The sequence below is a fragment of the Petromyzon marinus genome, chromosome 35, assembly GCF_048934315.1.
Source record: "Petromyzon marinus isolate PM22_M1 ecotype Great Lakes invasive population chromosome 35, UKy_Petmar_22M1.pri1.0, whole genome shotgun sequence".
In the NCBI taxonomy this organism is placed as follows: Eukaryota; Metazoa; Chordata; class Hyperoartia; order Petromyzontiformes; family Petromyzontidae; genus Petromyzon; species Petromyzon marinus.
The window spans coordinates 1,826,764-1,848,951 of record NC_133701.1 but is presented as its reverse complement, the minus strand read 5'-3'; the positions used below and the strand labels follow the sequence as shown (position 1 = coordinate 1,848,951).

Genomic DNA, 22,188 nt, shown 5'->3' with positions numbered 1-22,188 from the left:
GCCAGTACCAAAATGTAATAATAGGGTTTTTCCCTTTTTTCTGGCAACAAAACTGAAACCTTTTTTCAAGGATTCATGTCTGCATTAACCACAATACCTGCAGTCAAAATGCAAACAAAAAACATACTATGATAATATGATGCATTGTCCTTGAAACTGATTGGTCCACACCAAGGGACGGCTTTCTTTTGAGCCTCGACCCAATTGGTGCTCGACCAGATGACGCCAAAAGGCGTACAGCTCAAAGACAATGCACTATCAAAGTAATGAGGGCTCGGGGTGAGGATCTACATCATTAGACCTCCTTTGCCAGTACCAAAATGTAATAATAGGGTTTTTCCCCTTTTTTTCTGGCAACAAAACTGAAACCTTTTTACAAGGATTCATGTCTGCATTAACCACAATACCTGCAGTCAAAATGCAAACAAAAACATACTATGATAATATATGCATTGTCAATCAGTTTCAAGGACAAATATATTATCATAGTATGTTTTTTGTTTGCATTTTGACTGCAGGTATTGTGGTTAATGCAGACATGAATCCTTGTAAAAAGGTTTCAGTTTTGTTGCCAGAAAAAAGGGGAACAACCCTATATTTTATTTATTTGTGAAGGAACAAAAAGAGACATTCGTTATTTATGGTGATGGTTATATCCCTTAGTGCCACTAGGTGTTGTGTCTATGGGAGTAATGGTAGCATAGCTTTGGGAATATAGATGTACAATACAGGTTTGCCTCGCCTTTATGCGGTAAATGGGTTCCAAAAAAAGGGGGCACGCAAAGCGAAATTGCGTAGCACGGAGCAGTAAACTTACCCACAATGCACCGCGCGAGACAGCTGCTCGCCGAGGAGCGCCCACAGTACACCACACAATGTTGTCCCACATTCGACCGTCTGAAGCCGCATATTAATCAATTCAAACCGCACGAAGCGATTTTGGGGAAGAAATGTTAGCGGCATATACGCGGAATTGTACAAACCAACACCGCACAGAGCAAGGGAAACCTTGTACAATGATGGATTTAGCTGCACTGCCATCTGCTGCCCACCAACGGGGCAAGGCACATCAGGCTGTTCTAACAAGTGGTCACAGACACCTTACTCACTTACCTCGGCTGTGCCAATGTGGCAATATCGGCATGTTCCGATTAATTTTATGGTATATACAAGTCCAATATGCTGCACAAGTTTGAATGCATGTGTATTTATCTCTGTGCTGTTGTATTATAACATTATATATGACTTTCACATGTTGGTCCGTTACATATTACATGCAGATTTTATTCATGTTAATACCAATACAGTATGCAATACATGAACTACATCAGTAAAGGAAATAACGTCCATATTTACAGTGTACTGTATTCGGATACAGCTTTTAAACGTTTACAAAATGTTTAGAAATACTTTTGCCAATATAAAAGTGCAAAAAGTACATCGAAATAAACAGTTTATCCAGTAAATCTATAGTTTTTTTTTTTACAAAATTGCCCACCAGGTATTTTTACATTTTATAAACCAACAGACAGTTGTAATTGTTGCAAGTTTACTAAAAGTTTGCTTTTTTACTTTCAATAACATTTGCATAGTCGAGCAGACGCTCATGGGTAGACCCGTTGAAAGGGGATCCATGATGCTGTGTGGCAGCCCCGACAACCATGAGAATTTATACCGTATTATCTGGATTATAAGACGCTCCAGAAAGTAAACTTTTGCCCGATGATGTCAGTAGTGTTATGCAAATCTGATCTCTCTCGCACATACGCACACACCTACTGGATTATCAGATGCATCCCCCAAATTGTGTTGTTAAACAGAAGGGAAAAAGTGCACCCTATAATCCAGAGAAAACTGCAGTTCAAAGGCTGGACACAGATCCAGCATCCTCCTACTGTTTATATAAAGAAATCTCAGAGCAGTATCACAACGGTCCATGGAAGACATCTGTCACAGGACTTCTCTGGAGAAGGGGGATTGTTTACCCTTCACACGGTAGGGGGCGCACATTCCCACGAGCTCTGCTATGAAATTGTGTTGCACAACTGTCAGATCTGTAAAATTATTGTTAATTCTCAGACCTGGAATTTGGCCAAATCAAGTGCAAAACGGAATTGATACGTTGGTTTTTATTTAGCCTGAACTCATTGGCCCATTCATTGGTGACAGAGACCAGACCATCGACTCGTTACACTATCATCTGATAAAAAAATAAACATTTTGTCCTTGCAATGAATGCAGGTCTTTGGCAGCCCCATGCTAAGGTAGAAATTAGGTATCAGTGGCGGTTCCTTTCTTGACAGCGTAAATGCTCGGTGTAAGATAGGCGAATGGCACTCAAAAATATTTAAATGTGGAGACGGAACTTATGTCTCCTCATAAGTGCCCTTACCCATAATGTCTTAGAGCAATGCATAGCAAGTTTGGTGCACAACAGGAACCGACCTGTGCACAACCCTCTGCCTTTTAAACCTACGACGAGAAGACACTGATCGCAAATTTGTTGTGCGCGTCCGGCGACACGTTGTAAAACACGGCGCTGGCCGGGAAATGATTGCGGACCTTGGTGAGGACCTCGAACGCTTCCTCGTAGCTCGGCACGCTGATCGTGACCGAGCGGGTCGGCGTGCCATCCAGCAGCAACGACCTCGCCAGGCGGTAACCGCCGCGGGCCAGCTCCCCCCCCGCCGCGTCCAGCTGATAGGACACCGGCTGCGTGACGTCGGCAAACGCGTCCCGCATAGCCGCAAGCGACGCCTCGCCGTATCGCTCTCCGCCACCGCCGACGACCGCCGAAGCCGCCGCCGCCGCCACGTCCGGCTCGGGCCAGGCCGGCGCGAGAGTCACGTCGGGAAAAATTTCCGCGACGGCGCTCAGCAGCTCGGCGGCGCCGAGAACGCCCGCGGCACCACCGCCGCCGCCGCCGGGAGCGACGGCGGCCGAGAGCCAGACGGGGCGGGTGAGCGGGCGAGCGCGGTCGCGCAGCACCTGAAGCGTGGGACGCAGGGCGTCGCGGCTCAGGATCCGTAGGAAGAGGGCAGTTTTTTGAGAGCCGGCAGCCTGCATGACGAGGATTTTGTAGGTCGGAGGACAAAAGAAGAGACAAAAATCGTCAAGTCGTGGGCAAGAGAATGGATTCTTCGGTACGACTGCGGGGACTTTCGAGGCGGTGCGGGTTACAGCTCTCCGGTGCGGTTACAGGGACTGAAGTTAGTTCGGAATGGAAATCGGTTCCCGAGGAACCTGCCAGCACGCGGAGCGAAACGCCGGACATCGTGAAAAGGAAAAACCTATTGCACACTTGTATTATTCACAGCAGTGTATCCAATTGCTAAATTTGGTTGTGAAAGATGTTCTTCGGCATATTCCTGAGCTGAAACAAAAGCAAATGGGGCGTGAAACACTTGTACACGTGACAATCAATTCGTTTGGCTGTGTCGAGTTGTGCAGGGTTCTTAAGGACATAAATTTAGCCAGATCGTGACATAGCCCAACCTAAAGAATAAATTACAAATCACTCGTGCATAGTGATACTTGTCAAACACTCCGTGGCAGGCACCTCTAGAAAAACGATCCTTGAGACTCATACCAAAGTGTCAATGTTGTCCAGGTAGCCGTTCAGGGTTATCGGAGCTGCTGCCGAATCCGCGTTGCTGTCGGCGCTGCCAAACACAGCCCTGGGCACGGCCGTGGCACGGTCACCGGCGGCATCGCCAGGGCCCAGCAACACGTTCAGCACCAGCATGCCACCCGGGCCACGACCTGCGTGGGTGGGGACACAGGACGAGACACGCATCGCCATCACCAGAGGGCACAGCCCGCTCATAAAAAAAAACCGTGACACAAGTCAACGACCCTCCACCACCTCGTGCAGCTAAACAAATAAAATTGACACGTGTACGAGCGTTTAATGCAACAATTATTGTCGCCGAGTTGAAGAACAATTCTAACAAACAAATATAGCAGACGCGACAATTCCAGTTGAAACTACGTCAAACCTCACCAGGACACGATCACAATAAAATACCAGGAAGTCAGAACAACCGTGTCACCACACCCGACTTCTCAAACGTCATGATCTAAGTGTTAAATAAAGGCTGTCTCTTTCTCTTGTTCTGCCCATGGTAGTAAGGGGCTCTTGAGTGCGACTGTGGGTAGATACCAAGCTGTGTGTGACCGTGCGATACGCATTGATGTATATGCATTAACTTCTTACGTACGGTGCGAAAGAAGTTCAACATACAAACGTAGCCAACCCTTGTCCCGTAACCTGGAGAATAATTCTACAGAGGGCACCAGTGAGTAAAAACACGTGGTAAGTCAACCCAGCCCCGAGTGCCACTCACCCAGAGAGCTGGGCTCCTGGTGCCACAGCACATCCAGCCCATCGCGCGTGCCAAAATAGCGCAGTAGACTCACCCCCGTGTGGAACAGCTTGGGCCGTTCAGCGTTCTCTGAACAAAGGAGAAGGAATAACAGCACATGGAGGAGGACAACCGCGCCTTCAATAGCCATCGTAGGCACACACGCCTGCTGTGTTCTCCGTGTCCCTCTGACAGATGTCTCCAGCTGCTTGTTGTACATGAGCTTTTTCTACTCTAAATTTTTCCTGCACCCAACTTAGCAGCCTTCTTTACACAAAGACATTGCAATACGTGCCACAAACCGATAATCAATGTCTATTGCGTTATTTTCACGCGATTATCAATAACACACAAAAGCTATTTCACAACTATATGACAGATGCTTAAAACCTGCGAAGGACAGCCTCTATAAAAGGACCAAGCGTTGTTCTTTGGGTGGAACTTTCTGTTAATTCGCCGACAGCCTCTGCGAATGTTACTTTGCTCACTGTCAGCATCGCGCAGTTCGGAGAGCAGCGGATCGTAGATGTCATAGTAGACCTCAGTGGGGTCAGTGCCGTCACGAACAAACAGCATGTCTTCCAGTGCAATGACATCCGACTTGCCCTGCCACAGCGTGAGCGAGAACCTGGACGCACCCCACCCACAACACAATTATCAACGTTTTAGAGAACGGCCCACGGAATCGGACACCGCAGCTACCTTCGAGTTCCCTTTGGTCCACGCAGGAGAGGGGCAGCACTTCCCATCTGCTCTGCCCACGAGAGTAATGTTCGCCACATGACAGTCAACGTGATATGTTAATTATCGAAGCAAAAATTTAGCCAAATTAACTGCACAAAATGCATTTTTATTACATGGATTTCGATGCAGTCATTCATTGGTGACTATTATTAGACCACCAACTCAAATCCCTTTATTTTAAAATAATGCAACTGTGGTAATCCGAGCGACCGTTGTTCAATAAACACAAATAGCTTACGAATCTGGCATTGAGGGCGGTAAGCAGGAAATAACTTTTTGACTTTTGACCTGTCGCTCTGGTCGAGCAGCCAACGGAAGTGCGTCCAGGCGCGGCGCAGCAACGGGGCCCGCACGGGAAACGTGACGCGCTGGGGCAGCGCCGCCACCAGCCCGTGCATTTCGCGCACCATCGCCGCCGTGTACGTCTCATTCAGGCCCAGCGCCGGAACAAACGCCACCAGCCAGCCGGGCGACAGCGTCACGTTGGGGAAGTGTTTCGTGATCAGCGATAGAAACCTGCGGGAGCGCGATACCAGAAGAGAGAGCGCAACATGGGGTCAGACCTGCGCCAAGGAGTTGGACTTGTCTTTGGGCCATGGTCATAAAAAAGGCGGAGTGGTCTAACAGCCCAGTGCTTCTGAAGCTCTAGCCCCAGTTGTACCCCGAGGTGCAAGTGTTCTGAAATTACCAGCTAATCTTCATGGTAATAATAATACCAGACTACGTTTGGTCTCGGTGTCATTCTTCAAACGCAAGGCCATCGCAAATGCGCTGTATACGTGTGTTTATTTATTTCGGACTGTACGGAGACAACCATGCTAATCGGAGGTGCGATGTTTCACAGATGAGTGTCTTCTGCCAGCAGTAGCTGGGCAATGGTGCTTTGATAGCTTTAACCAATTAAGCAATTTGCAAGCACTCTTTCAAAATGGCAAACTTGGATCGTGACGGGGGCACACGGGGCCTACTCTTTTTCACATGGCGTCGGGCAATGGCTTTAGCTCATGTGCAGAGGATTTGTTTTATGCCTCCCTTTTGATTTTTCGCAGTGGTTCCCAACGTGAGCAATGTGAAGCCCATCCACATCTCACGGCCGAGAACGAGTGAGGAGGCCGAGGCTCGGGAGGTTAGGGACACCGATTGGCATTCTACCAATACCGGAGGTTTTATGTTGCGAAGCTAAAAGGGATTATGCTGATCGTGGTTTCACTGCAACAGATGTTGCTTCACGGTATTAAACAATGCTGCGTCAACACAGGTCGCTTACGCGTTCATCGTTACCTTATTTGTAAATATTTTTTACTGCAAATAAGGAAATGATGACCGCTTTAGAACCCCGTGTCCACAAACAACCTCTTTATATGATGAAATTATCTGTTATCGTGCAACCCTTACTCGAGGCTTTCTGCGATATTACGATACAACACATCCTATGATACAAGATCCATGATGTAGCCATACTGCTACATTTAGTTAACCGCGATCATTGTTGCTCGTATTATTTTGCTTGAAAAATGTTTACCCCGATTAAATATTTATGACATAAAAAACAAACTGAATAAATAAAGTTGTAAATAAATATCTATTAAGTATTTTAATGAGTTTTTTGCAAAAAACATATTCGGAATGACTGACGGCATAGCAATTGTATAACATAAAAATTTTTGTAGTGAGTTTAATTATTTGTAGTGTAACTGAAAGCTCGTGGGTTAGAAACATTATAGATTGGAACGTCACAACAGTGAGCAAGTACTCATAGCAGGCTTAAGTGAAATGCATTTGAGGAATGTGTAATTTATCTTTATTTGTTCTAGAAATACAGCAAAGGCAAAATAAACAGAACGTTAAATCTTGACTTAAAGCTTTCGTGACTGCAAGAATTAATATTCTTTGGGTCTTTCAGTAAAGTCACGTAGATAGGTTAAAATAAAATAACAAAAAACTACGACGTTTCGATCACAACACAAGCGACCGTCATTTTTTTTCCTCCCGATGACGACCGCTTGTGTTGTGATAGAAAAGTCGTAGTTTTTTGTTATTTTCTTTGGACCTATCTACGTGACTTTACCGAAAAACCCAAAATAAACAGAACGTTATTAATTAAATTACAAAGTTGTGAGACACACAATTTGTGAGCACAGGCCCAAAGGTGCAAAACAAGTTGGGGACACTAACAAGGAGCCCTATCAAAGTTGTAACAGATGCGGTGTAATTGGGCAAGGTTAGTTTAACACGTAGGCTTGTGTAATTGGGCAAGGGTGTAATTGGGCAAGGTTATTATTATTAGAAGAGACCGTGGGAGGAGGGAATTCCGAAGTGCAGCAGTGCGAGGGAAGAAGCAGAACTAAAAGTTGTTGTGAGCTGCAGTGTGGCGAGTGATCACCATGTGGATGAGACAAAAGAGTCAGCCTAGTCGAACGGGTGGAGAAATTAAAGAGTGAAGTTCACGGCGACCGTTAACCAGGGTAGTAGCAACAGGAGAGGGATAAGGAGGCAACTGGCCACCGGTGAGCGTTTGACCGGAGTGAATCAGCGAGTGCTGGATCATCAATCGAGTGCATATATGGTGGCAACCCTATGGGCATCGTAACTGGCGACACGGGCGATTAGACCTCTGCATGGCCGTGGCACTGCTACTCACCCCGTGGCGTCAATGGGATCGACGAATGCCGGGACGTTGGGCCCCCGGATGATATCTGCGTTGAGCCAGATCGGGCGGTCAAGGGGCGCCTGAGCTACCCGCTCGAGCAGGATATCCAACGAAGGCCCCAACGCCTCGAGGCTCTTAAAGTCCAGTTTAATTCCTGAACAACCATAAGACATACATATCGGTTATGGTTAAACATTGCCTGGAGTTGTAAACACCTTCACTTGCACATGACGCTTAAAGCCTTGTGATGGTCCATTGAGAGAAACGTTATGGAATTAGATACAGACGCACTCTTAACGAATGAAGGTCTCATGCTAATGTTGTGCTGCTAAGATCTTGTCTTTCCGAAGACCAAAAATGCTTACTGCCATACTCCCATGCCCATGTTCCCCACTTCCACCAACACGAAATGACTTGCATAGCAAAGTAGGGCAAGCAGGGTTAAAGAACCCCCGCTGATAATATGGTGACACATCTATATTGTACTGAAGACCTACAATAATGGGGGCACCAATATAAATTAGCATGTCGCTTTACAATCCCCGAAATTTAAAAGGGTACTTTTATTGGCAAAGATATAAATAATTCTCCCATGCTGCCCCAGCAGTCTGGAAGCTCCTTCTCCCTGCCATCTGTGCTGTCGACTCCCTGCCCGTTCAAGTCCAGACTCAAGACCTTGCTTTTTACATCTGCCTGACTGCCTCTAGAAAAAAACATGCCTTCTATTTCTGTACATCGTCTTAAGATGTAGTCGCACACGACATTGTATTGTATTGACTGCGCATCATTAAAGGAGTCTCCAATAATAATATAGTACATTTGGTATTCACGCTATCCTCAGCGCAAAGCTATCTTAAAGAAAAGTGCAACGTTTAACAGAGTCTGCACTAGGCAATGCTACTTTGCGTAATCTCAACTCAGTAATCTGGGAATTATTTTTCAAATTTGGCAAAATTGGATCGTGACGCTGGCACAAGATGGCCGATTCGTTTCGAACGACGCCACGGGGATCTTTAATATCCACTGCGAAATGGAGGGCACGCATTTCGAAGGCTAATACACTCGCAGCAATAACCAGGGCGGCCAGCTGGATTCAAACCACGGATGCGCTACCGCCAGGCCATGCCAGCGCCCCAAATACCACACGAGCGGCTCCTACCCTTATTGCTCTTCAGCACGGCGGAGAGCCAGTCGGAGAGGCTGTTGTCGCTCGTGACGTCGGGTGGATGAGCCATGATGGGTCGCCCGGTCTCACTGGCCGTGCCCAATCCTTCAATGTTCACGTCTGCCTCCAGCACCATCACCTCGCCTAGGGGCGCACGTGCGGATGTGGTGCAAAACAGCGACGTGGCCAACGGCAAGGAAATTAATTGAAGGAATTATGATTTGTTTTTGTTTGAGCGCCCTTTACACCAGCGGCATCTCAGGGCACTCTACACACGACGAGCAACTTGCATCACATCTCTTGTCAAAAAATGTAAAAGGGCACCCCCAGTGGCAACTGTCCCTGTGGGTACAAGGTAACTCCAGAATCTGGCATGCAAACGGACATTAGGCTGCCAGTAGGGGTGATGTTTGGCATGTGTCATCCAAATCGAGCAAAATACGTAGTGTGCTACTGCACAAGAAAAAAAAACTTTCCATGCATATTGTAGAATAATTCACAGGCCTTTGTCAATCCACACCTGGATGAAGGCCTCTACACCTCCCCGCGTCCGTCACTGGGGGTGTTGAGCTATACTTCATCACGTTGGTGAGGGTTTATGAAGGCAATGGGAGCTAGAACCGGTTCCGATAATTCACCAGCGATGTTGGCCCTGCCTGGGAATCGAATTCGTACCGGCAACCGCTAGGCTCCACTGCGCTAACCATTACACAACGGCAGCGTTATCTTGTAGATAGTTGGATACTGAATGGGCCCGTTCAACTCAAGGAGAAATGTCGCTTGAGATAATACTGTGCCAGGGCAAACCCTGCACAGAGATGCAATCAAAGCGACTGCTCTTATTATCAGTGGGAGGCAATAAAGTTCGCAATGCTGAGCTGTAGTTTTGTTCAGCAGTGGGTGGTCACATAGAAATGCCAGGGCACAATTTTACAACGCACGTGTGCAGCCCTTTTGACAATCCACTGCTGGATGAGGGCCTCCCCATGCGGTGCGGGTCATGGGGTTTAACTGACCACACTTAGCCACGCTGACCAGTGCGGGTTGGGGAAAACAACCAGCTAGACGGGTGAGCATATCACGCACAGAGCACTAAAACAGATTCTGCTGCACTGCCCTCTGCAGCTCACAACTTAGGCCACAATAAACGCACCAACATCAAAAAAACACCTGGCGGGGGGTTTCCATATCATCGTGGACTCACCAAATCTACAACGAACACACCACTGGTCAGTGTCCAAGAACAAGACGTCTGTGTACGATGTGTGGATACGAGCGCTCAATGGACATGCGAGTACACACCCCAAGTGGTAAACCAATGATTAGATCTGAACTTTGCCTTTATTATATTCTTTATCTTATCAATGTTTCTTTATCCCCTAAGAGTTTGAACTTTACCGACTAGGATATTGCAGATACCAGTTGTTTCACCAAACAAGCCCTTGGATTTCTCACAATACTGCGGGAAATATAACTGTAACGTTTCACATGGCAACCAAACCGACCCAAATCCATGCGTCGAAAACGGTGAAAAGTTTGCCAATAATAAGCAAACTCTGTCCACCGATGCACATGCGGTCAGTTTTTTTCTGCTGGTAAACAAGTCCAATGTCACCACCGTGACCCAGGAGGGAGACAGAGGCTGAGGTCCAGGCCCGGGGCCTTTACGTCAAGGCCTGGAGTAGCTGGCGAGGCGAGTCAGTACCCCTTCGCCCACCAGCTTGTGACCCTCACAACACGGGTGCTTTTTCACTGCTTATTTGCGAAGCCAAGAAAGAACCGAACCATATAAACTCCCGACTTCCAAGACATCATCATCTGGCTCTGGGCCAAACAGGGCCAGGACGGAGATAACCATTTTCGTCATACGCTGTGTCACTGTCGTCATACCGTGCGGCGGTCGGTACACCTGAGCGTGCGACGACTACAACATCTCGTGTTTACAGGGATGCAAATCCGGTGCCTCATTAGCCGTGCCAGGCTGGCCCGGCACGGCTCGGTTGTGCAGTTTGAAGGGAAAAAAAGGTGAAAGTGAAGAATCCTCACTGTTGCCGAGCGCAGCATTCATTTCCTCTTTGTTGTTGGCAGCGTGTGCCCATCCCACGTAAAGGCCATCGCGCGTCTGCAGAACACCCCGCTCGACCAAGTAGTCCAGCATGTCTCCGCCTGAATCGAACCGTGGTTTGCTGGAGTTATCTGGAACAGAAGAGTTCATATGTCATTCGTTTTAGTATTTCCGTTTGACATAAATATTTTTCACTTCCTGGATTCAATAAATTGCTATAATTTGGGGCAAACATTCGATCCAAGATTGGATACTTTCTTGAATAATCAACATCAGCTATGATCAATCCACTGCTGGATGAAGAGCTCCCTAAGTCACTTCCACCTTTCACAATCCTGCGATGTAACAATCAATCCAGAACCTGCAGATGGACTGATTTCATTGGTCAGTGGACATCCTCTCGCATGCATTCCATTCCTTCGCTGCCACTCCGTTATTATACTTGACGATGGGCTATCGTCTCTTCTAGCAAAGTGTGTGGACCAAGACCACTGACTTCTTTTTTACAATTTGAATAATTAAGATTTCGAAAAAAAATTACTGTATTCAGAGTGTTTGCTTTTCCATAGAATCTGGATGCTTTTGCTCGACTAAGGGCTTTATCCCCAACATTTGGCAACACCAACCGTGGAGGTGGTAGGGCCTGTCACGGTGGATTTTGTTCTGAATATTTGTTTCATTGGCATAAGATGTTTTCTCGTTTTTCTTTAACCAGTTTGGTCACTCAGCTCTCACCTGGTAACAAAAAAATAACTTTAAACTTGTTTCTGTGAGCATGCCACTTTGGCCTCTTGGGACCAGAAGCATGAAAATGGCATGCTTGTTTAGTTTACAAATATTTAAATAATACAGGAACTAGAAATTGTATTTAAAAAAAACAGCATCTTCCTGCCAATGCAAACATGGGACAGTGTTCATTTTCTTTGGCAGACCTTAACAAATAGTATAAATTCCACATTTGCATTGCAGAGACCAGTCCATCCATAGGGTGATCAATGTTCAATTCTCATCTTATCCAATCTTTGTATCGAATTCTGTAGGAACAACCGACTGAAATGACCCTGGACTCAGATTTGAACTCAATAGATGTCAGTTAAGGTCTTGAAGCAAAGCATCACCCTGCCAGCCAACTGAGATAAATTAAACAAGAGACAAGGGTAGTCTGGTGGTCATATTGGATACGAACCACGTCAAAGCACGCAGCCAACACCCCTGAGACAGTAGACACGAATCTGGGCGATTAAACTGGGTTCTCAAGTGTGCCAAGTTTACATGTGCAGCTGGTCACCAATGATTGCACACAAAAACCCGCACCATATAAAGTTTGACTTTCTTGCGCTCATTCAACGTTTGCAGACGTCTCGTGACAAACAATGCAAGCCATTAGAGTCACGTAGGTACCGCCGCAAATTTATTCCGTTCATTTGGCTTTTTGAGTATTTGAAGATCGCATCGGCTTAGCTTGTCATCAAATTGTGTACCTGATTTTCATTTTCTTCGGAAAGAGCTAAAAAAAAACAGGCTCAAGATTCAAACGTGGATCGTCAAGCATGATTAATTATTTACTGAATAAAGAGTGTTAAAAGTTTAAGATGTCCATTGAGAGGAGATATGTTGAGGCTTTGAATTAATGACGTTTTCTATACTATTTCTGCAAATTATTTTAGGGAGAAATCTATAAATAGATCACTCTGTATTCCATATATAGCCATAATAACAACGATTACATGATCTACAAATGGAGGTAGGTTTTTTCAGTATTTCAGGGATAGTTAAAGATAGTTGTGAAACTGCATAGAACACATTCAAAGTGGTACATACAGGAATACAACTTTTGGTACAAAACAAAACCCGTATGCTTCAAGCAAGGCACGCGCAAACATTAATATCTGTCTAGGGTAAAACAACATACGACAATGCTTTATATCTCAGATAAGATACACACACGCCATTTCTCTCGCATAAAAAAACGAGACTCCAGTGTTTTATAAATAACCCAGCTCAGACACACAAACCGTTTCATCTCTAGTTTAAAATATCAGACTCCATCACTTTAATAACCTCTGTCAGACAGAAACAGGTGCAAACACACTGCCACCCTATCTCTCGTATTAAATACTTGGGGTTTTCACGAAGTTCATTTTTCAGAAAATGATACGATGTAGATTTTCACAACATGAGAATCATGACTATATCTGTTTCCAATCGTTGTAAATGTATTTCACACTCTTTGGTTCTTTTGGTAAAGTCACGTAGGTAGAAATAAAATGAAACAAATCGCGACGTTTCGATCGCAACACTTCAAATCAAGAATGTGTTTCACCTTTTTCGCTTTATTTTATTTGCGCTTTGCTGAACTTCCAGCATTAATTAACAAAAATAACTCCAAAGTAATTTTAACTGCAATTCACCCAACATAAGATTTCTCGAATTACATTCCACTAACACACATGCTGTTACATTAAAAAAAATAATTACGAAAATTAGGTCGTGATATTATCGCCATGCCATCAATTACTCCGGAAAACATTTTCCAAAGAATTAATTTAGTGGATAATAGCTATTTATTTACAAATTAAATTGTTCACTTGATAAATATTTTGTAAGGGAATAACATATTTAAGACAAATATCACAGGCGACGATGAGCTCCACATACCAGCATTTAGAAAAATGAATGTGATTATCATCGATGCTATATTGTACGATATCATGTATCGTCATATCACTTCTAAAACATCATATTCCAGCACTTTATCACCAAATCATAGGCACAGATTGCCGATACTGTATTTTTGTCTACAACACCACATCCGTTCATGCTATATAACCAAGATCAGACTAATACACAATCTCACAGCCCTATCTTTCAAGTCAAAAGTTTCAGATGGCACTGCTTTATAACTCACGTCAAAACACACGCACGCGCGCACATTACAATCGATTCTTTGATTTTGTTAATCCACTTCTGGATTAGGGGCTCTGGGTAATGAGCATAGACCAAACACACACACACTGCCCCCCGTCTTCTCAGGGGTCTAAAACACGTGAGGCCCCAATTCGGAGTCAACAACGACCGCCATTCGCCACTAAGTGGCGGTGGCGTCACCACGGCGCTTGTGCCAGGCTAGGTGCACGTTAAGGCCACGTGAAAGTGTCGAACGTCCGCTGGGAGGTCACGTGACAGACCCGGCAGCAGTGCCGGATTATCCTAGTTGCAAAAGTAGCTATATGTGTAGTAGCTACGGGCCCCTCACTATCAAGGGCCCTGCGCTAAATGCTTTCAAGCCATCAATTTTGGTTCAGTGATTCTGCACTTGCTCTATTACTATAGTACTATACCGCCTTCAACTCTTATGAACGACTGGGTGATTAAGCTTAGCGATTTGTCGTATTATCTGGCTGTATAGCAAATGAAAAAATACAATTACTTTACTGTGCAAGTAAAAAAAATTTGTGTTTTAATATTTACTTTTTTGTAAATTTAGGGCCCCTTTATAAGAACATGCTACAAGCCCCGCAACTAGCTTCATCCGGCACTGGTCGGAGCATGTTGGGGACAAGCACTCCTAGCGAGGATGACGGAGGCTGATGTGGCCATTACCATGCCCGACCCGCCTTTGTCTTCCAAGTTGTTGATGATTTTCTTTTTACACCCATCACCGTCGACTCATTTAAGGCCGAGTCGATATAGACGAGGGCTCGTGACCTGGTCCTGATATCGCTCGCCACTCGTGTTGGTCGTGGTGAGTGAGGGAATCGTTCCCAGGTCGTGATGCGATGACATAAATACTGCCATGACCTCCACACACACACACAAGTCCACATCACGATGTAGTAGAATCCATGGCAGAGAATCACAGACACACCGGCCCCTCGTCTCTCTTGTCCAAGACATCACAACCACCACCCCCAGTTATTTATACATCGCCCAGTTAAGGCAGAAAATAAGTAATATTTAAAAATACTTTATTAAAACACGCTTTTATTAAATGTACCCTACTAGTAATGGAAGAACTCCACGACTCCAGAAAGTGGCCCCGAGCTGGTCCACGACTCCAGAAAGTGGCCCCGAAGCTCGCCATAACGTAAGGGGGACCGTGGACAATTAGACCCGTAAAAAATAGTTCAAATATATACATTTATAATTTTTAATGATAGAATATAGTATTGTCATCAGTATGACATAAGTATACCAAGTTTGCAGTCGATACCACATTGGGAAGTGGGTTAAAATTGAGTTACAAGATTTGATGATACAACAACAGACGGAGTGAGTTAATAAAAAGCGTGTAATAATAATAATAGACACATTCTCTTTGGTTCTATTGGGTAAAGTCACGTAGGTGAAAATAAAATAACAAAAAATAACAAAAAATCACGACGTTTCGGCCACAACACAAGCGGCCTTCATCAGGTGAAGGGACGAGACTGTCTGGAGGACAGCGCTGGAGTGGAATAAGCCACGCTTAGATCACGACCTTTAAGCTGTGTGAGAAGAAAAAGACCAAGCGCCTTGACAAAGGAATTAGCATATAATTTAGCATTGAAATGGCTCATTGAAATAGCTAAGTTAAAGTATACACATCCGCAGAGGTACCCCTTGACAAAGGAATTAGCGCTGGAGTGGAAGAAGCCACGCTTAGATCACGACCTTTAAGCTGTGTGAGAAAAAAAGGCCAAGTGCCTTTGTGGCCGAAATGTCGTGATTTTTTGTTATTTTATTTTCACCTACGTGACTTTACCCAATAGAACCAAAGAGTATGGATCCTAGCAGTCACGAAAGCTTCAAATCTAGAATAGACACATTGCCCAATCTCTAATCTAAAGCATGAAAGACCTCATATTATTGGTTCTTTCGGTAAAGTTTCCCTTCTACGTGGTGACTTTCACCGAAAGAACCAAGAATATGAATCCCTGCAGTCACGAAAGCTTTAAATCTAAAGCATGAAAGACCTCGTTCCTCTGCACGCTAGGTAAGACACACACACATCGCCACTCACACAAACATTCCCCAGCGTAGGGGCGAGTGTTGTTCACGAGCACACACGACGAGGGGGTGGGTGGCCAACGCCACGCCCGGCCGCCTTTGTCTCCCCAAGTGGCGATGCTTACACATTTACGCATCGCCACCAGGTACTCATTTGAGGCCGAGTCGACCTAGGGGAGGGCCCAGGACCGGTTCAGAGGCACAGTTTGAGAAACTCGGTCACGCACCATCACAACCACAAGGTTGTCGGACCCTCACCCCAAAACACACCCGAGGCGCAAAATGAAACGCACAACACTCCCCATCACCACCATCTCCATCATCACCATCTCCATCACCATCTCCCATCACCACCACCCCCTCATCACTCCCATCATCATCACCACCCCCTCATCATCACCCCCTCATCACCCCCATCACCATCATCATCTCCATCATCACCATCATCACCCCCATCACCACCACCACCCCCTCATCATCACCCCCATCACCACCACCACCCCCTCATCATCACCCCCATCACCACCACCACCCCCTCATCACCACCCCCTCATCATCACCCCCATCATCACCACCCCCTCATCATCACCCCCATCATCACCACCACCACCCCCTCATCACCACCCCCTCATCACCATCATCACCACCACCTCATCATCATCATCATCTCGCACCAGGCAGCAGCAGCAGCAGCAGCACGAGAGCGAGCGCGGTCCCGATGAGCAGCAGGAGGGCGCCGAGGGCCGCGATGGCGGCGAGCAGTCGCCTCGACTTCTCTCTCTGCCGCCTCTCCACGCCGCCTCCTCCTCCGCCTCCTCCTCCTCCTCTCCACTCGCCGCCCTCCTCCTCCTCCTCCTCCACGCTCTTTGCCTCCAGCTCCTTGCTGCTGGCCACGCTCATGGCTGGTGCGGACTCCCCGCGGGGCTGGCAGCGGACGCGACGGCGTCTGTCAGGGGGGGCCCTGGCCGCGCCATTATTTATAGGCCGCAGGGAGGAGGAGTGGAAGGAGCAGCAGCGGCAGCAGCAGTAGCGACAACAACAACAAAGCCGCCCCTTGCCCCCCCCCCTACTCCTCCCCCTTGCCCCCCTCCTCCCCCCCTCCTTGCTCCCTTCTCCTCCCCCCCTTGCCCCCCCTTCCTCCTCCTCCCTCCCTTGCCCCCCCTCCTCCCCCCCTCGCTCCCCCTTGCTCCCCCCCTCCTTCCCCCTCTCCCCCCTCCTCCCCCCCCTTGCCCCCCCCTCCTCCTCCCCCCCTCCTCCTCCCCCCCCTCGCTCCCCCCCTCCTCCTCCCCCCTCCTCCCCCCTTGCTCCCTCCTCCTCCCCCTTGCCCCCCCTCCTCCTCCTCCCCCCCTCCTCCCCCTTGCTCCCCCCCTCCTCCTCCCCCCCTCCTTGCTCCCTCCTCCTCTTCCCCCCCTTGCCCCCCCTCCTCCTCCCCCCTCGCTCCCCCTTGCCCCCCCCTCCTCCCCCCTCCTCCCCCCCTTGCCCCCCTCCTCCTCCCCCCCCCTCGCTCCCCCCCTCCTCCTCCCCCCTCCTTGCTCCCTCCTCCTCCCCCCCTTGCCCCCCCTCCTCCTCCCCCCCTCCCCCTTGCTCCATCCCCCTCCTCCCTTTTGGTTGTGGGGTGGTGGTGGTTTATAAGAATACATTTTACCCTTTATGGCAATAAAATAAGGTGTTAAGATGTTAAAACACCCAAACATAAACCCTTTGGCAAGGAATCACGTCTGCATTAACCACAATACTTGTGGTGACTACAATGCCCTTCTTCAGGAGCCGCTGATGTTTTTGTTTGCATTATGCACAAAGGTCAAACGGATTCATTGATACATTTGAAGTGTACTTTGTTAAACCGGGTGATACATTTTTAGTTCTCTTGAGTTCTGGGTTCTGAACTTGACCTGGACAGGACCAAAATGGCAAGAGTAATAACGTACAATGACATTACAACAATCAAGCAATTAGACATCAGAGAATAAATTAACAAAAACAAAACGATGCTAAACATGTATATATATCCTGGCATTAAAGTTGGGTCAGACAAATTACTTGTAACAATCATTCAGAGTAAAACAATATATAGTTACAGAGTCATTCAAAATTCGTCTACGGTGATCATTGCACTGTTACCCTATTCTCCAGATTGTAAGGCACCCTGGAAATTAAGAGCAAAGTTAAGCAGAACTACCGGTACTTACATTCTGTCTCTCCACATACAAACATGTGGTATAATTATTATTACGTTGTAGTTCATAAGACTTATCTAGTGGCTGTCAGGAGCATTATCCACCAGAATATGTTACGCAAGAAAACCCCGGAACGGGTTTCGATCTTCCGGGGTCTCATCAGCAGTCAGGCGCATTAAACAAACACAAAGTAACAAGTGTACACAAATTAGCAGCACGAGTCACCTAAAATAACAATTAGCAGCACTCCCCAACTAAAATAACAAACTTACACCGCTGCATTGTTTTACTCAAAATAGCAGAAGAAATTCAATACTACATCCTTATGTTACGAACACGTAAACCACCGCCCTAAAACATACACATCCGCAGGCTTACGTTTCCGACATTGATGAGGGAAAGGTCCTCGGAGTGAAACATTGGCTTTGAATCCGTAAACAAAGTAGAATCATATATCCTATATTCCCCCTTTTCTTTACCCGTGAGTTAATTCCAGAATTCAAGCCAAGCGGTTATAGGCACTTCCACAAGCACCCTGGATAGCTTTTTTTGGGTTCATTTCATAACGCAGGGGATGGGCAAACCGGTAGCCTGGAAACAGCCCCCCAAATGGAATGTATCCATCCCTGCAAGCATTTTAGCCGAACTAATCGAGGCGCACGGAGAGGGGAGGGCACTTTGAACTCGGCAATGTCGCGTTTTGTCATTATCATTGCACTCAGCCACTTCTATGTCACTACGTTGGCCTCGTGCGGTGGACGGGAGTGCTGTTTAATGAGTGGTTGCCCATCTACAAGTTGTGTGAATGTCCAATTCGTCCCTCGGTAAGGGGGAACGGTCCCAAGCACATCTGACACAACGCAGTTGCTTCACAACGACACAGTGTCAAGATGGTGTGTCGTTATTCTGTGTGAGCGTTCACGATTTTGTCCCAGTGTTTAACTCGCTGTGAGCAGTGATCATAGGTGCTCGCAAACACAACTTTCCCCAGCAGTCTCGAAGGCTGTGGCTAGTATCGTGTCCTTGCATGTGTTGTGTGCTGTATAGGTATCCGGTATATGATTGGGTTGTGTGTACACGCGCGCATTTTATAGGATCGCGGGACCAACCTAAGATATTTGCAACACACTTATCTAATAATAACTTAAACAAGTTATAAACTTGAATAAAACATCCTAGACATCCCATGAAATGCACACACGCTTTCCCCCTCTGGAACTTTGCTCACCACAATCACAAGTTGCGCTGTACAAAGTGCACTGGTTAGCAAGATAAATGTATTTACTCTTTAATCCCTTGCAAAATCATCCGTGATGTGTCTATTCCTGGGCAGATGCAGCCATGCACATTTTCTTGCTTATGCCACTGCTGCCAGAAGAGGCCTCCAACGACTTGAGGGAGCCCGAGGCAGCCCCTCTAGAGGGTACTTGGCCTCCTACCCCACGCGAGCCAGAAGTCTTGGAAGAGATGGGAAGGCCGACTCTTTACCCCACCACACGAGCCTGCCGTTAGTTAATAAAGGAACGCTACCGTGGCAAAATGTTAACTCCCTCACTCGGTATGCAAGAGGTCGTGGGTTCGATTTCGATCCTGACGCCGGTATATTTGGAGTTTGTGCGTGTGTCTCTTTCCACCGTGATCGCGTGGATTTTCCTCCGGGTCCTCCGGGTTTTCCCTCCACATTAAGAAACGTGCTTTAAGAGAATTTGGCTGCTACGAATTTCCACATGGTGATAAGCTACTTCCTTGACCTTGTACCCAGGTCGCTTCTGACAAATAGCTAAAAAGCTCAGTGGGCCTTACCTTGTAAAATAAAAATAATAAACTAGTTTTAATCATTAAGTTTGAAGTAACATCTAAACCTGAGGATATCTCTTTGACACTTTACTAAAACAGCGTGGTATGCATATTCTTTGGGTCTTTCGGTAAAGTCACGTGGCTTTACCGAAAAACCCAAAGAATATAAATTCCTGCAGTTACGAAAGCTTTAAGTCAAGATTCAGTGTGGTATGTTTATTCGATAGAGAGAGACATAGGCAGAGGATGCGAATGATCTGAGCCTTGGTTTGAACAGGGCCAGGGAGTCTACATAATGGATGGCTGTGGAAAGGAAATTCCAGGCTCTTGGGGCAGCAGAAAAAAAAAGAGAGCCATCTCCCACTGAGTGAAGGTTGACTGGGGCAGAGAGTGCGAGCAGATTGAGGTGAGAGGTAGGCAGGGGCAATTTCGTGGATGATCTTAAAGATGCGCTCTTGACATTGTTCCAGGATTTAATCGGGAGCCGTGGAAAGGATCGGAGTATTGGGGTGAGGTGGCCTCGTTTAGAGGGTGCGGCTGAAAATTCTGGCAGTGGAATTTGCGTCATCCGGCGTCTGGAGATGAGGGATTTGGGGAGGCCGTAGAGGAGAGCTTCGCATTCGTTAAGTTGGGCCTGCCACTGATGGATAAATGAGGTCCTGCACAGGTGATACCTGTGTCAAGAGAACGGGAGCCCGGGATAAATGACAAGTCCAAGTTGTCACAGACACTTCAGCGTGATTGATGCCAGAGTTTAGAAGGTTGTGCACTCTCAAACCGAAAACTTCACTGACGATGGACGTCAGTGAAGAATACTTCTATTGTATAACATTTACCTAGAGGAAATTAGAGCCATTCCAAGATGAGACTGTTCCCAGGCAGGATGTGAGACAGGACAATGAGGGAAGGTTCATATAACCTGCAAATTCTAACTATACAACACTATTCCTGGCCCTCTCCACTCTGAAGGGAAAATGAAAAATATAACAATATTAAAATACAGCCCTTTGTTAATTTACTGCCAGATAGCCTCCTCCTCCTCACGACACTAGTCATGGGGCCTCTTTGACCATACTTCACCATTCTGGTCAGTGCGGGTTGGTGAATGGGGGCCAGGACTGGTTCAAATTTCATTCACCAATGATATTAGCAGTGGCCTCAAATCGATTTGACAGTGTGCACGAAACCGCAGTCCCAATGTTCCCCCTGGTTCCCAGACTGTCAATCTATATACAGTGTGTTCTCCTATCATGCGGTTGTTGCGTTTCTAAAGAGCACCGCGTTATGGAAAAATCGCGTTATGATAAATAATATAGGGTAAAGCACAGTCCGCGATAACGCGTGAGATGCATAACGCAGGCAGAACAAAGACTGAGGCTTGTGGATAGCGTCTAGAAGCATCCAAAAGCATCCCAATGCCTCGCGATAATGCAACGCAGAAGCAGCCTCGTGACCGCTGTATTCCTTCTCGCGGGACGTAGTTCTGTTCACGCATTCGCGTTCTATACAATTCGCATCCGTGTTCTAAAAAGTGTTTCCTAATACATTCATCGCGTTATGAAAACACGTGGCGTTATAAGAACAGACGAAACTGTTCTGTATCGCCCCTAAAGAGAGTATATCCATCACACTCTCTTATAGCTGTGTGTGTTTGCACCAATGCAGTTCTTAAGTGTTTTTGTTTTGATGAACACCGTTTGTTTCTCGCGATTATGTTTTTTTCTTGCCACAATCGTGCTGCTGGATCACACTGTGTGGTTATGTAGGCGTCTTTAGAACACACTTGCTATTTTAAAAAAGTGCAGTGTTCTCCAGCCCGTGTGCATGAGCACCACCCCTTGGCACCCCATGCCCCTTTTTCCACTGGCATGGGCCCTCACAACCAAACCGTGATACGTTGGCTCACAAAACAAACTGAATGTAGTTCGGGGGCCAAGCAGGGCCAGGGTCATTGCATGTGATGGTCAGTCGGTAGGCCGCACGCGTCTCGACTCGTTCACTGCGTGTGATGTCAGTGCTGTGGTTCAGCTGCTGCAGTGGAAAAACTAGAGCCACACCGGGTTGGCTCGGCATGGCCCCACACACAGACACACACAGCCTCTCATCTCCCTTGTGGATATTTGTTTATGCACAGCAAGTTCCTCCACTTATTGGAGAGACTTAAGCGGTCCCAGTTGTATGCATTCCCACGAATCCTGTAAGTAAACAAACAATTACCCCAAACTCACGGTGTTTGT

At 46.7% G+C, this 22,188-nt stretch overlaps 1 protein-coding gene across 2 annotated transcripts; it reads right to left on the bottom strand.

Annotated features, from left to right (window-relative positions):
* Window positions 1–1,263: 1,263 nt before the first annotated feature.
* Window positions 1,264–17,038, bottom strand: FAM151A (family with sequence similarity 151 member A). 2 transcript variants are annotated; one of them, XM_032965937.2, is made up of 9 exons: window positions 16,652–17,038; window positions 10,970–11,119; window positions 8,918–9,067; window positions 7,750–7,912; window positions 5,397–5,624; window positions 4,853–4,992; window positions 4,347–4,454; window positions 3,590–3,762; window positions 1,264–3,060 (listed from the first exon to the last, which is right to left on the bottom strand). In XM_032965937.2, the coding sequence occupies exons 1-9, from the start codon at window positions 16,875–16,877 to the stop codon at window positions 2,473–2,475; spliced, it is 1,926 nt and encodes a 641-aa protein (XP_032821828.2). In that variant the 5' UTR covers window positions 16,878–17,038; the 3' UTR covers window positions 1,264–2,472. The 2 variants fall into 2 exon arrangements, with proteins under 2 accessions (XP_032821828.2, XP_075927921.1); XM_076071806.1 differs by lacking the exon at window positions 16,652–17,038 and adding an exon at window positions 14,592–15,475.
* Window positions 17,039–22,188: the final 5,150 nt, after the last annotated feature.

Coding starts and splice junctions, on each gene's coding strand:
- FAM151A (XM_032965937.2), bottom strand. CDS start 16,877: ATGAGCGTGGCCAGCAGCAAGGAGCTGGAGGCAAAGAGCGTGGAGGAG. Junction 4,455..4,852: donor CGAACTGCGCGATGCTGACA/GTGAGCAAAGTA, acceptor TCCTTTGTTCAG/AGAACGCTGAACGGCCCAAG. Junction 3,763..4,346: donor CCAGGAGCCCAGCTCTCTGG/GTGAGTGGCACT, acceptor CCACCCACGCAG/GTCGTGGCCCGGGTGGCATG.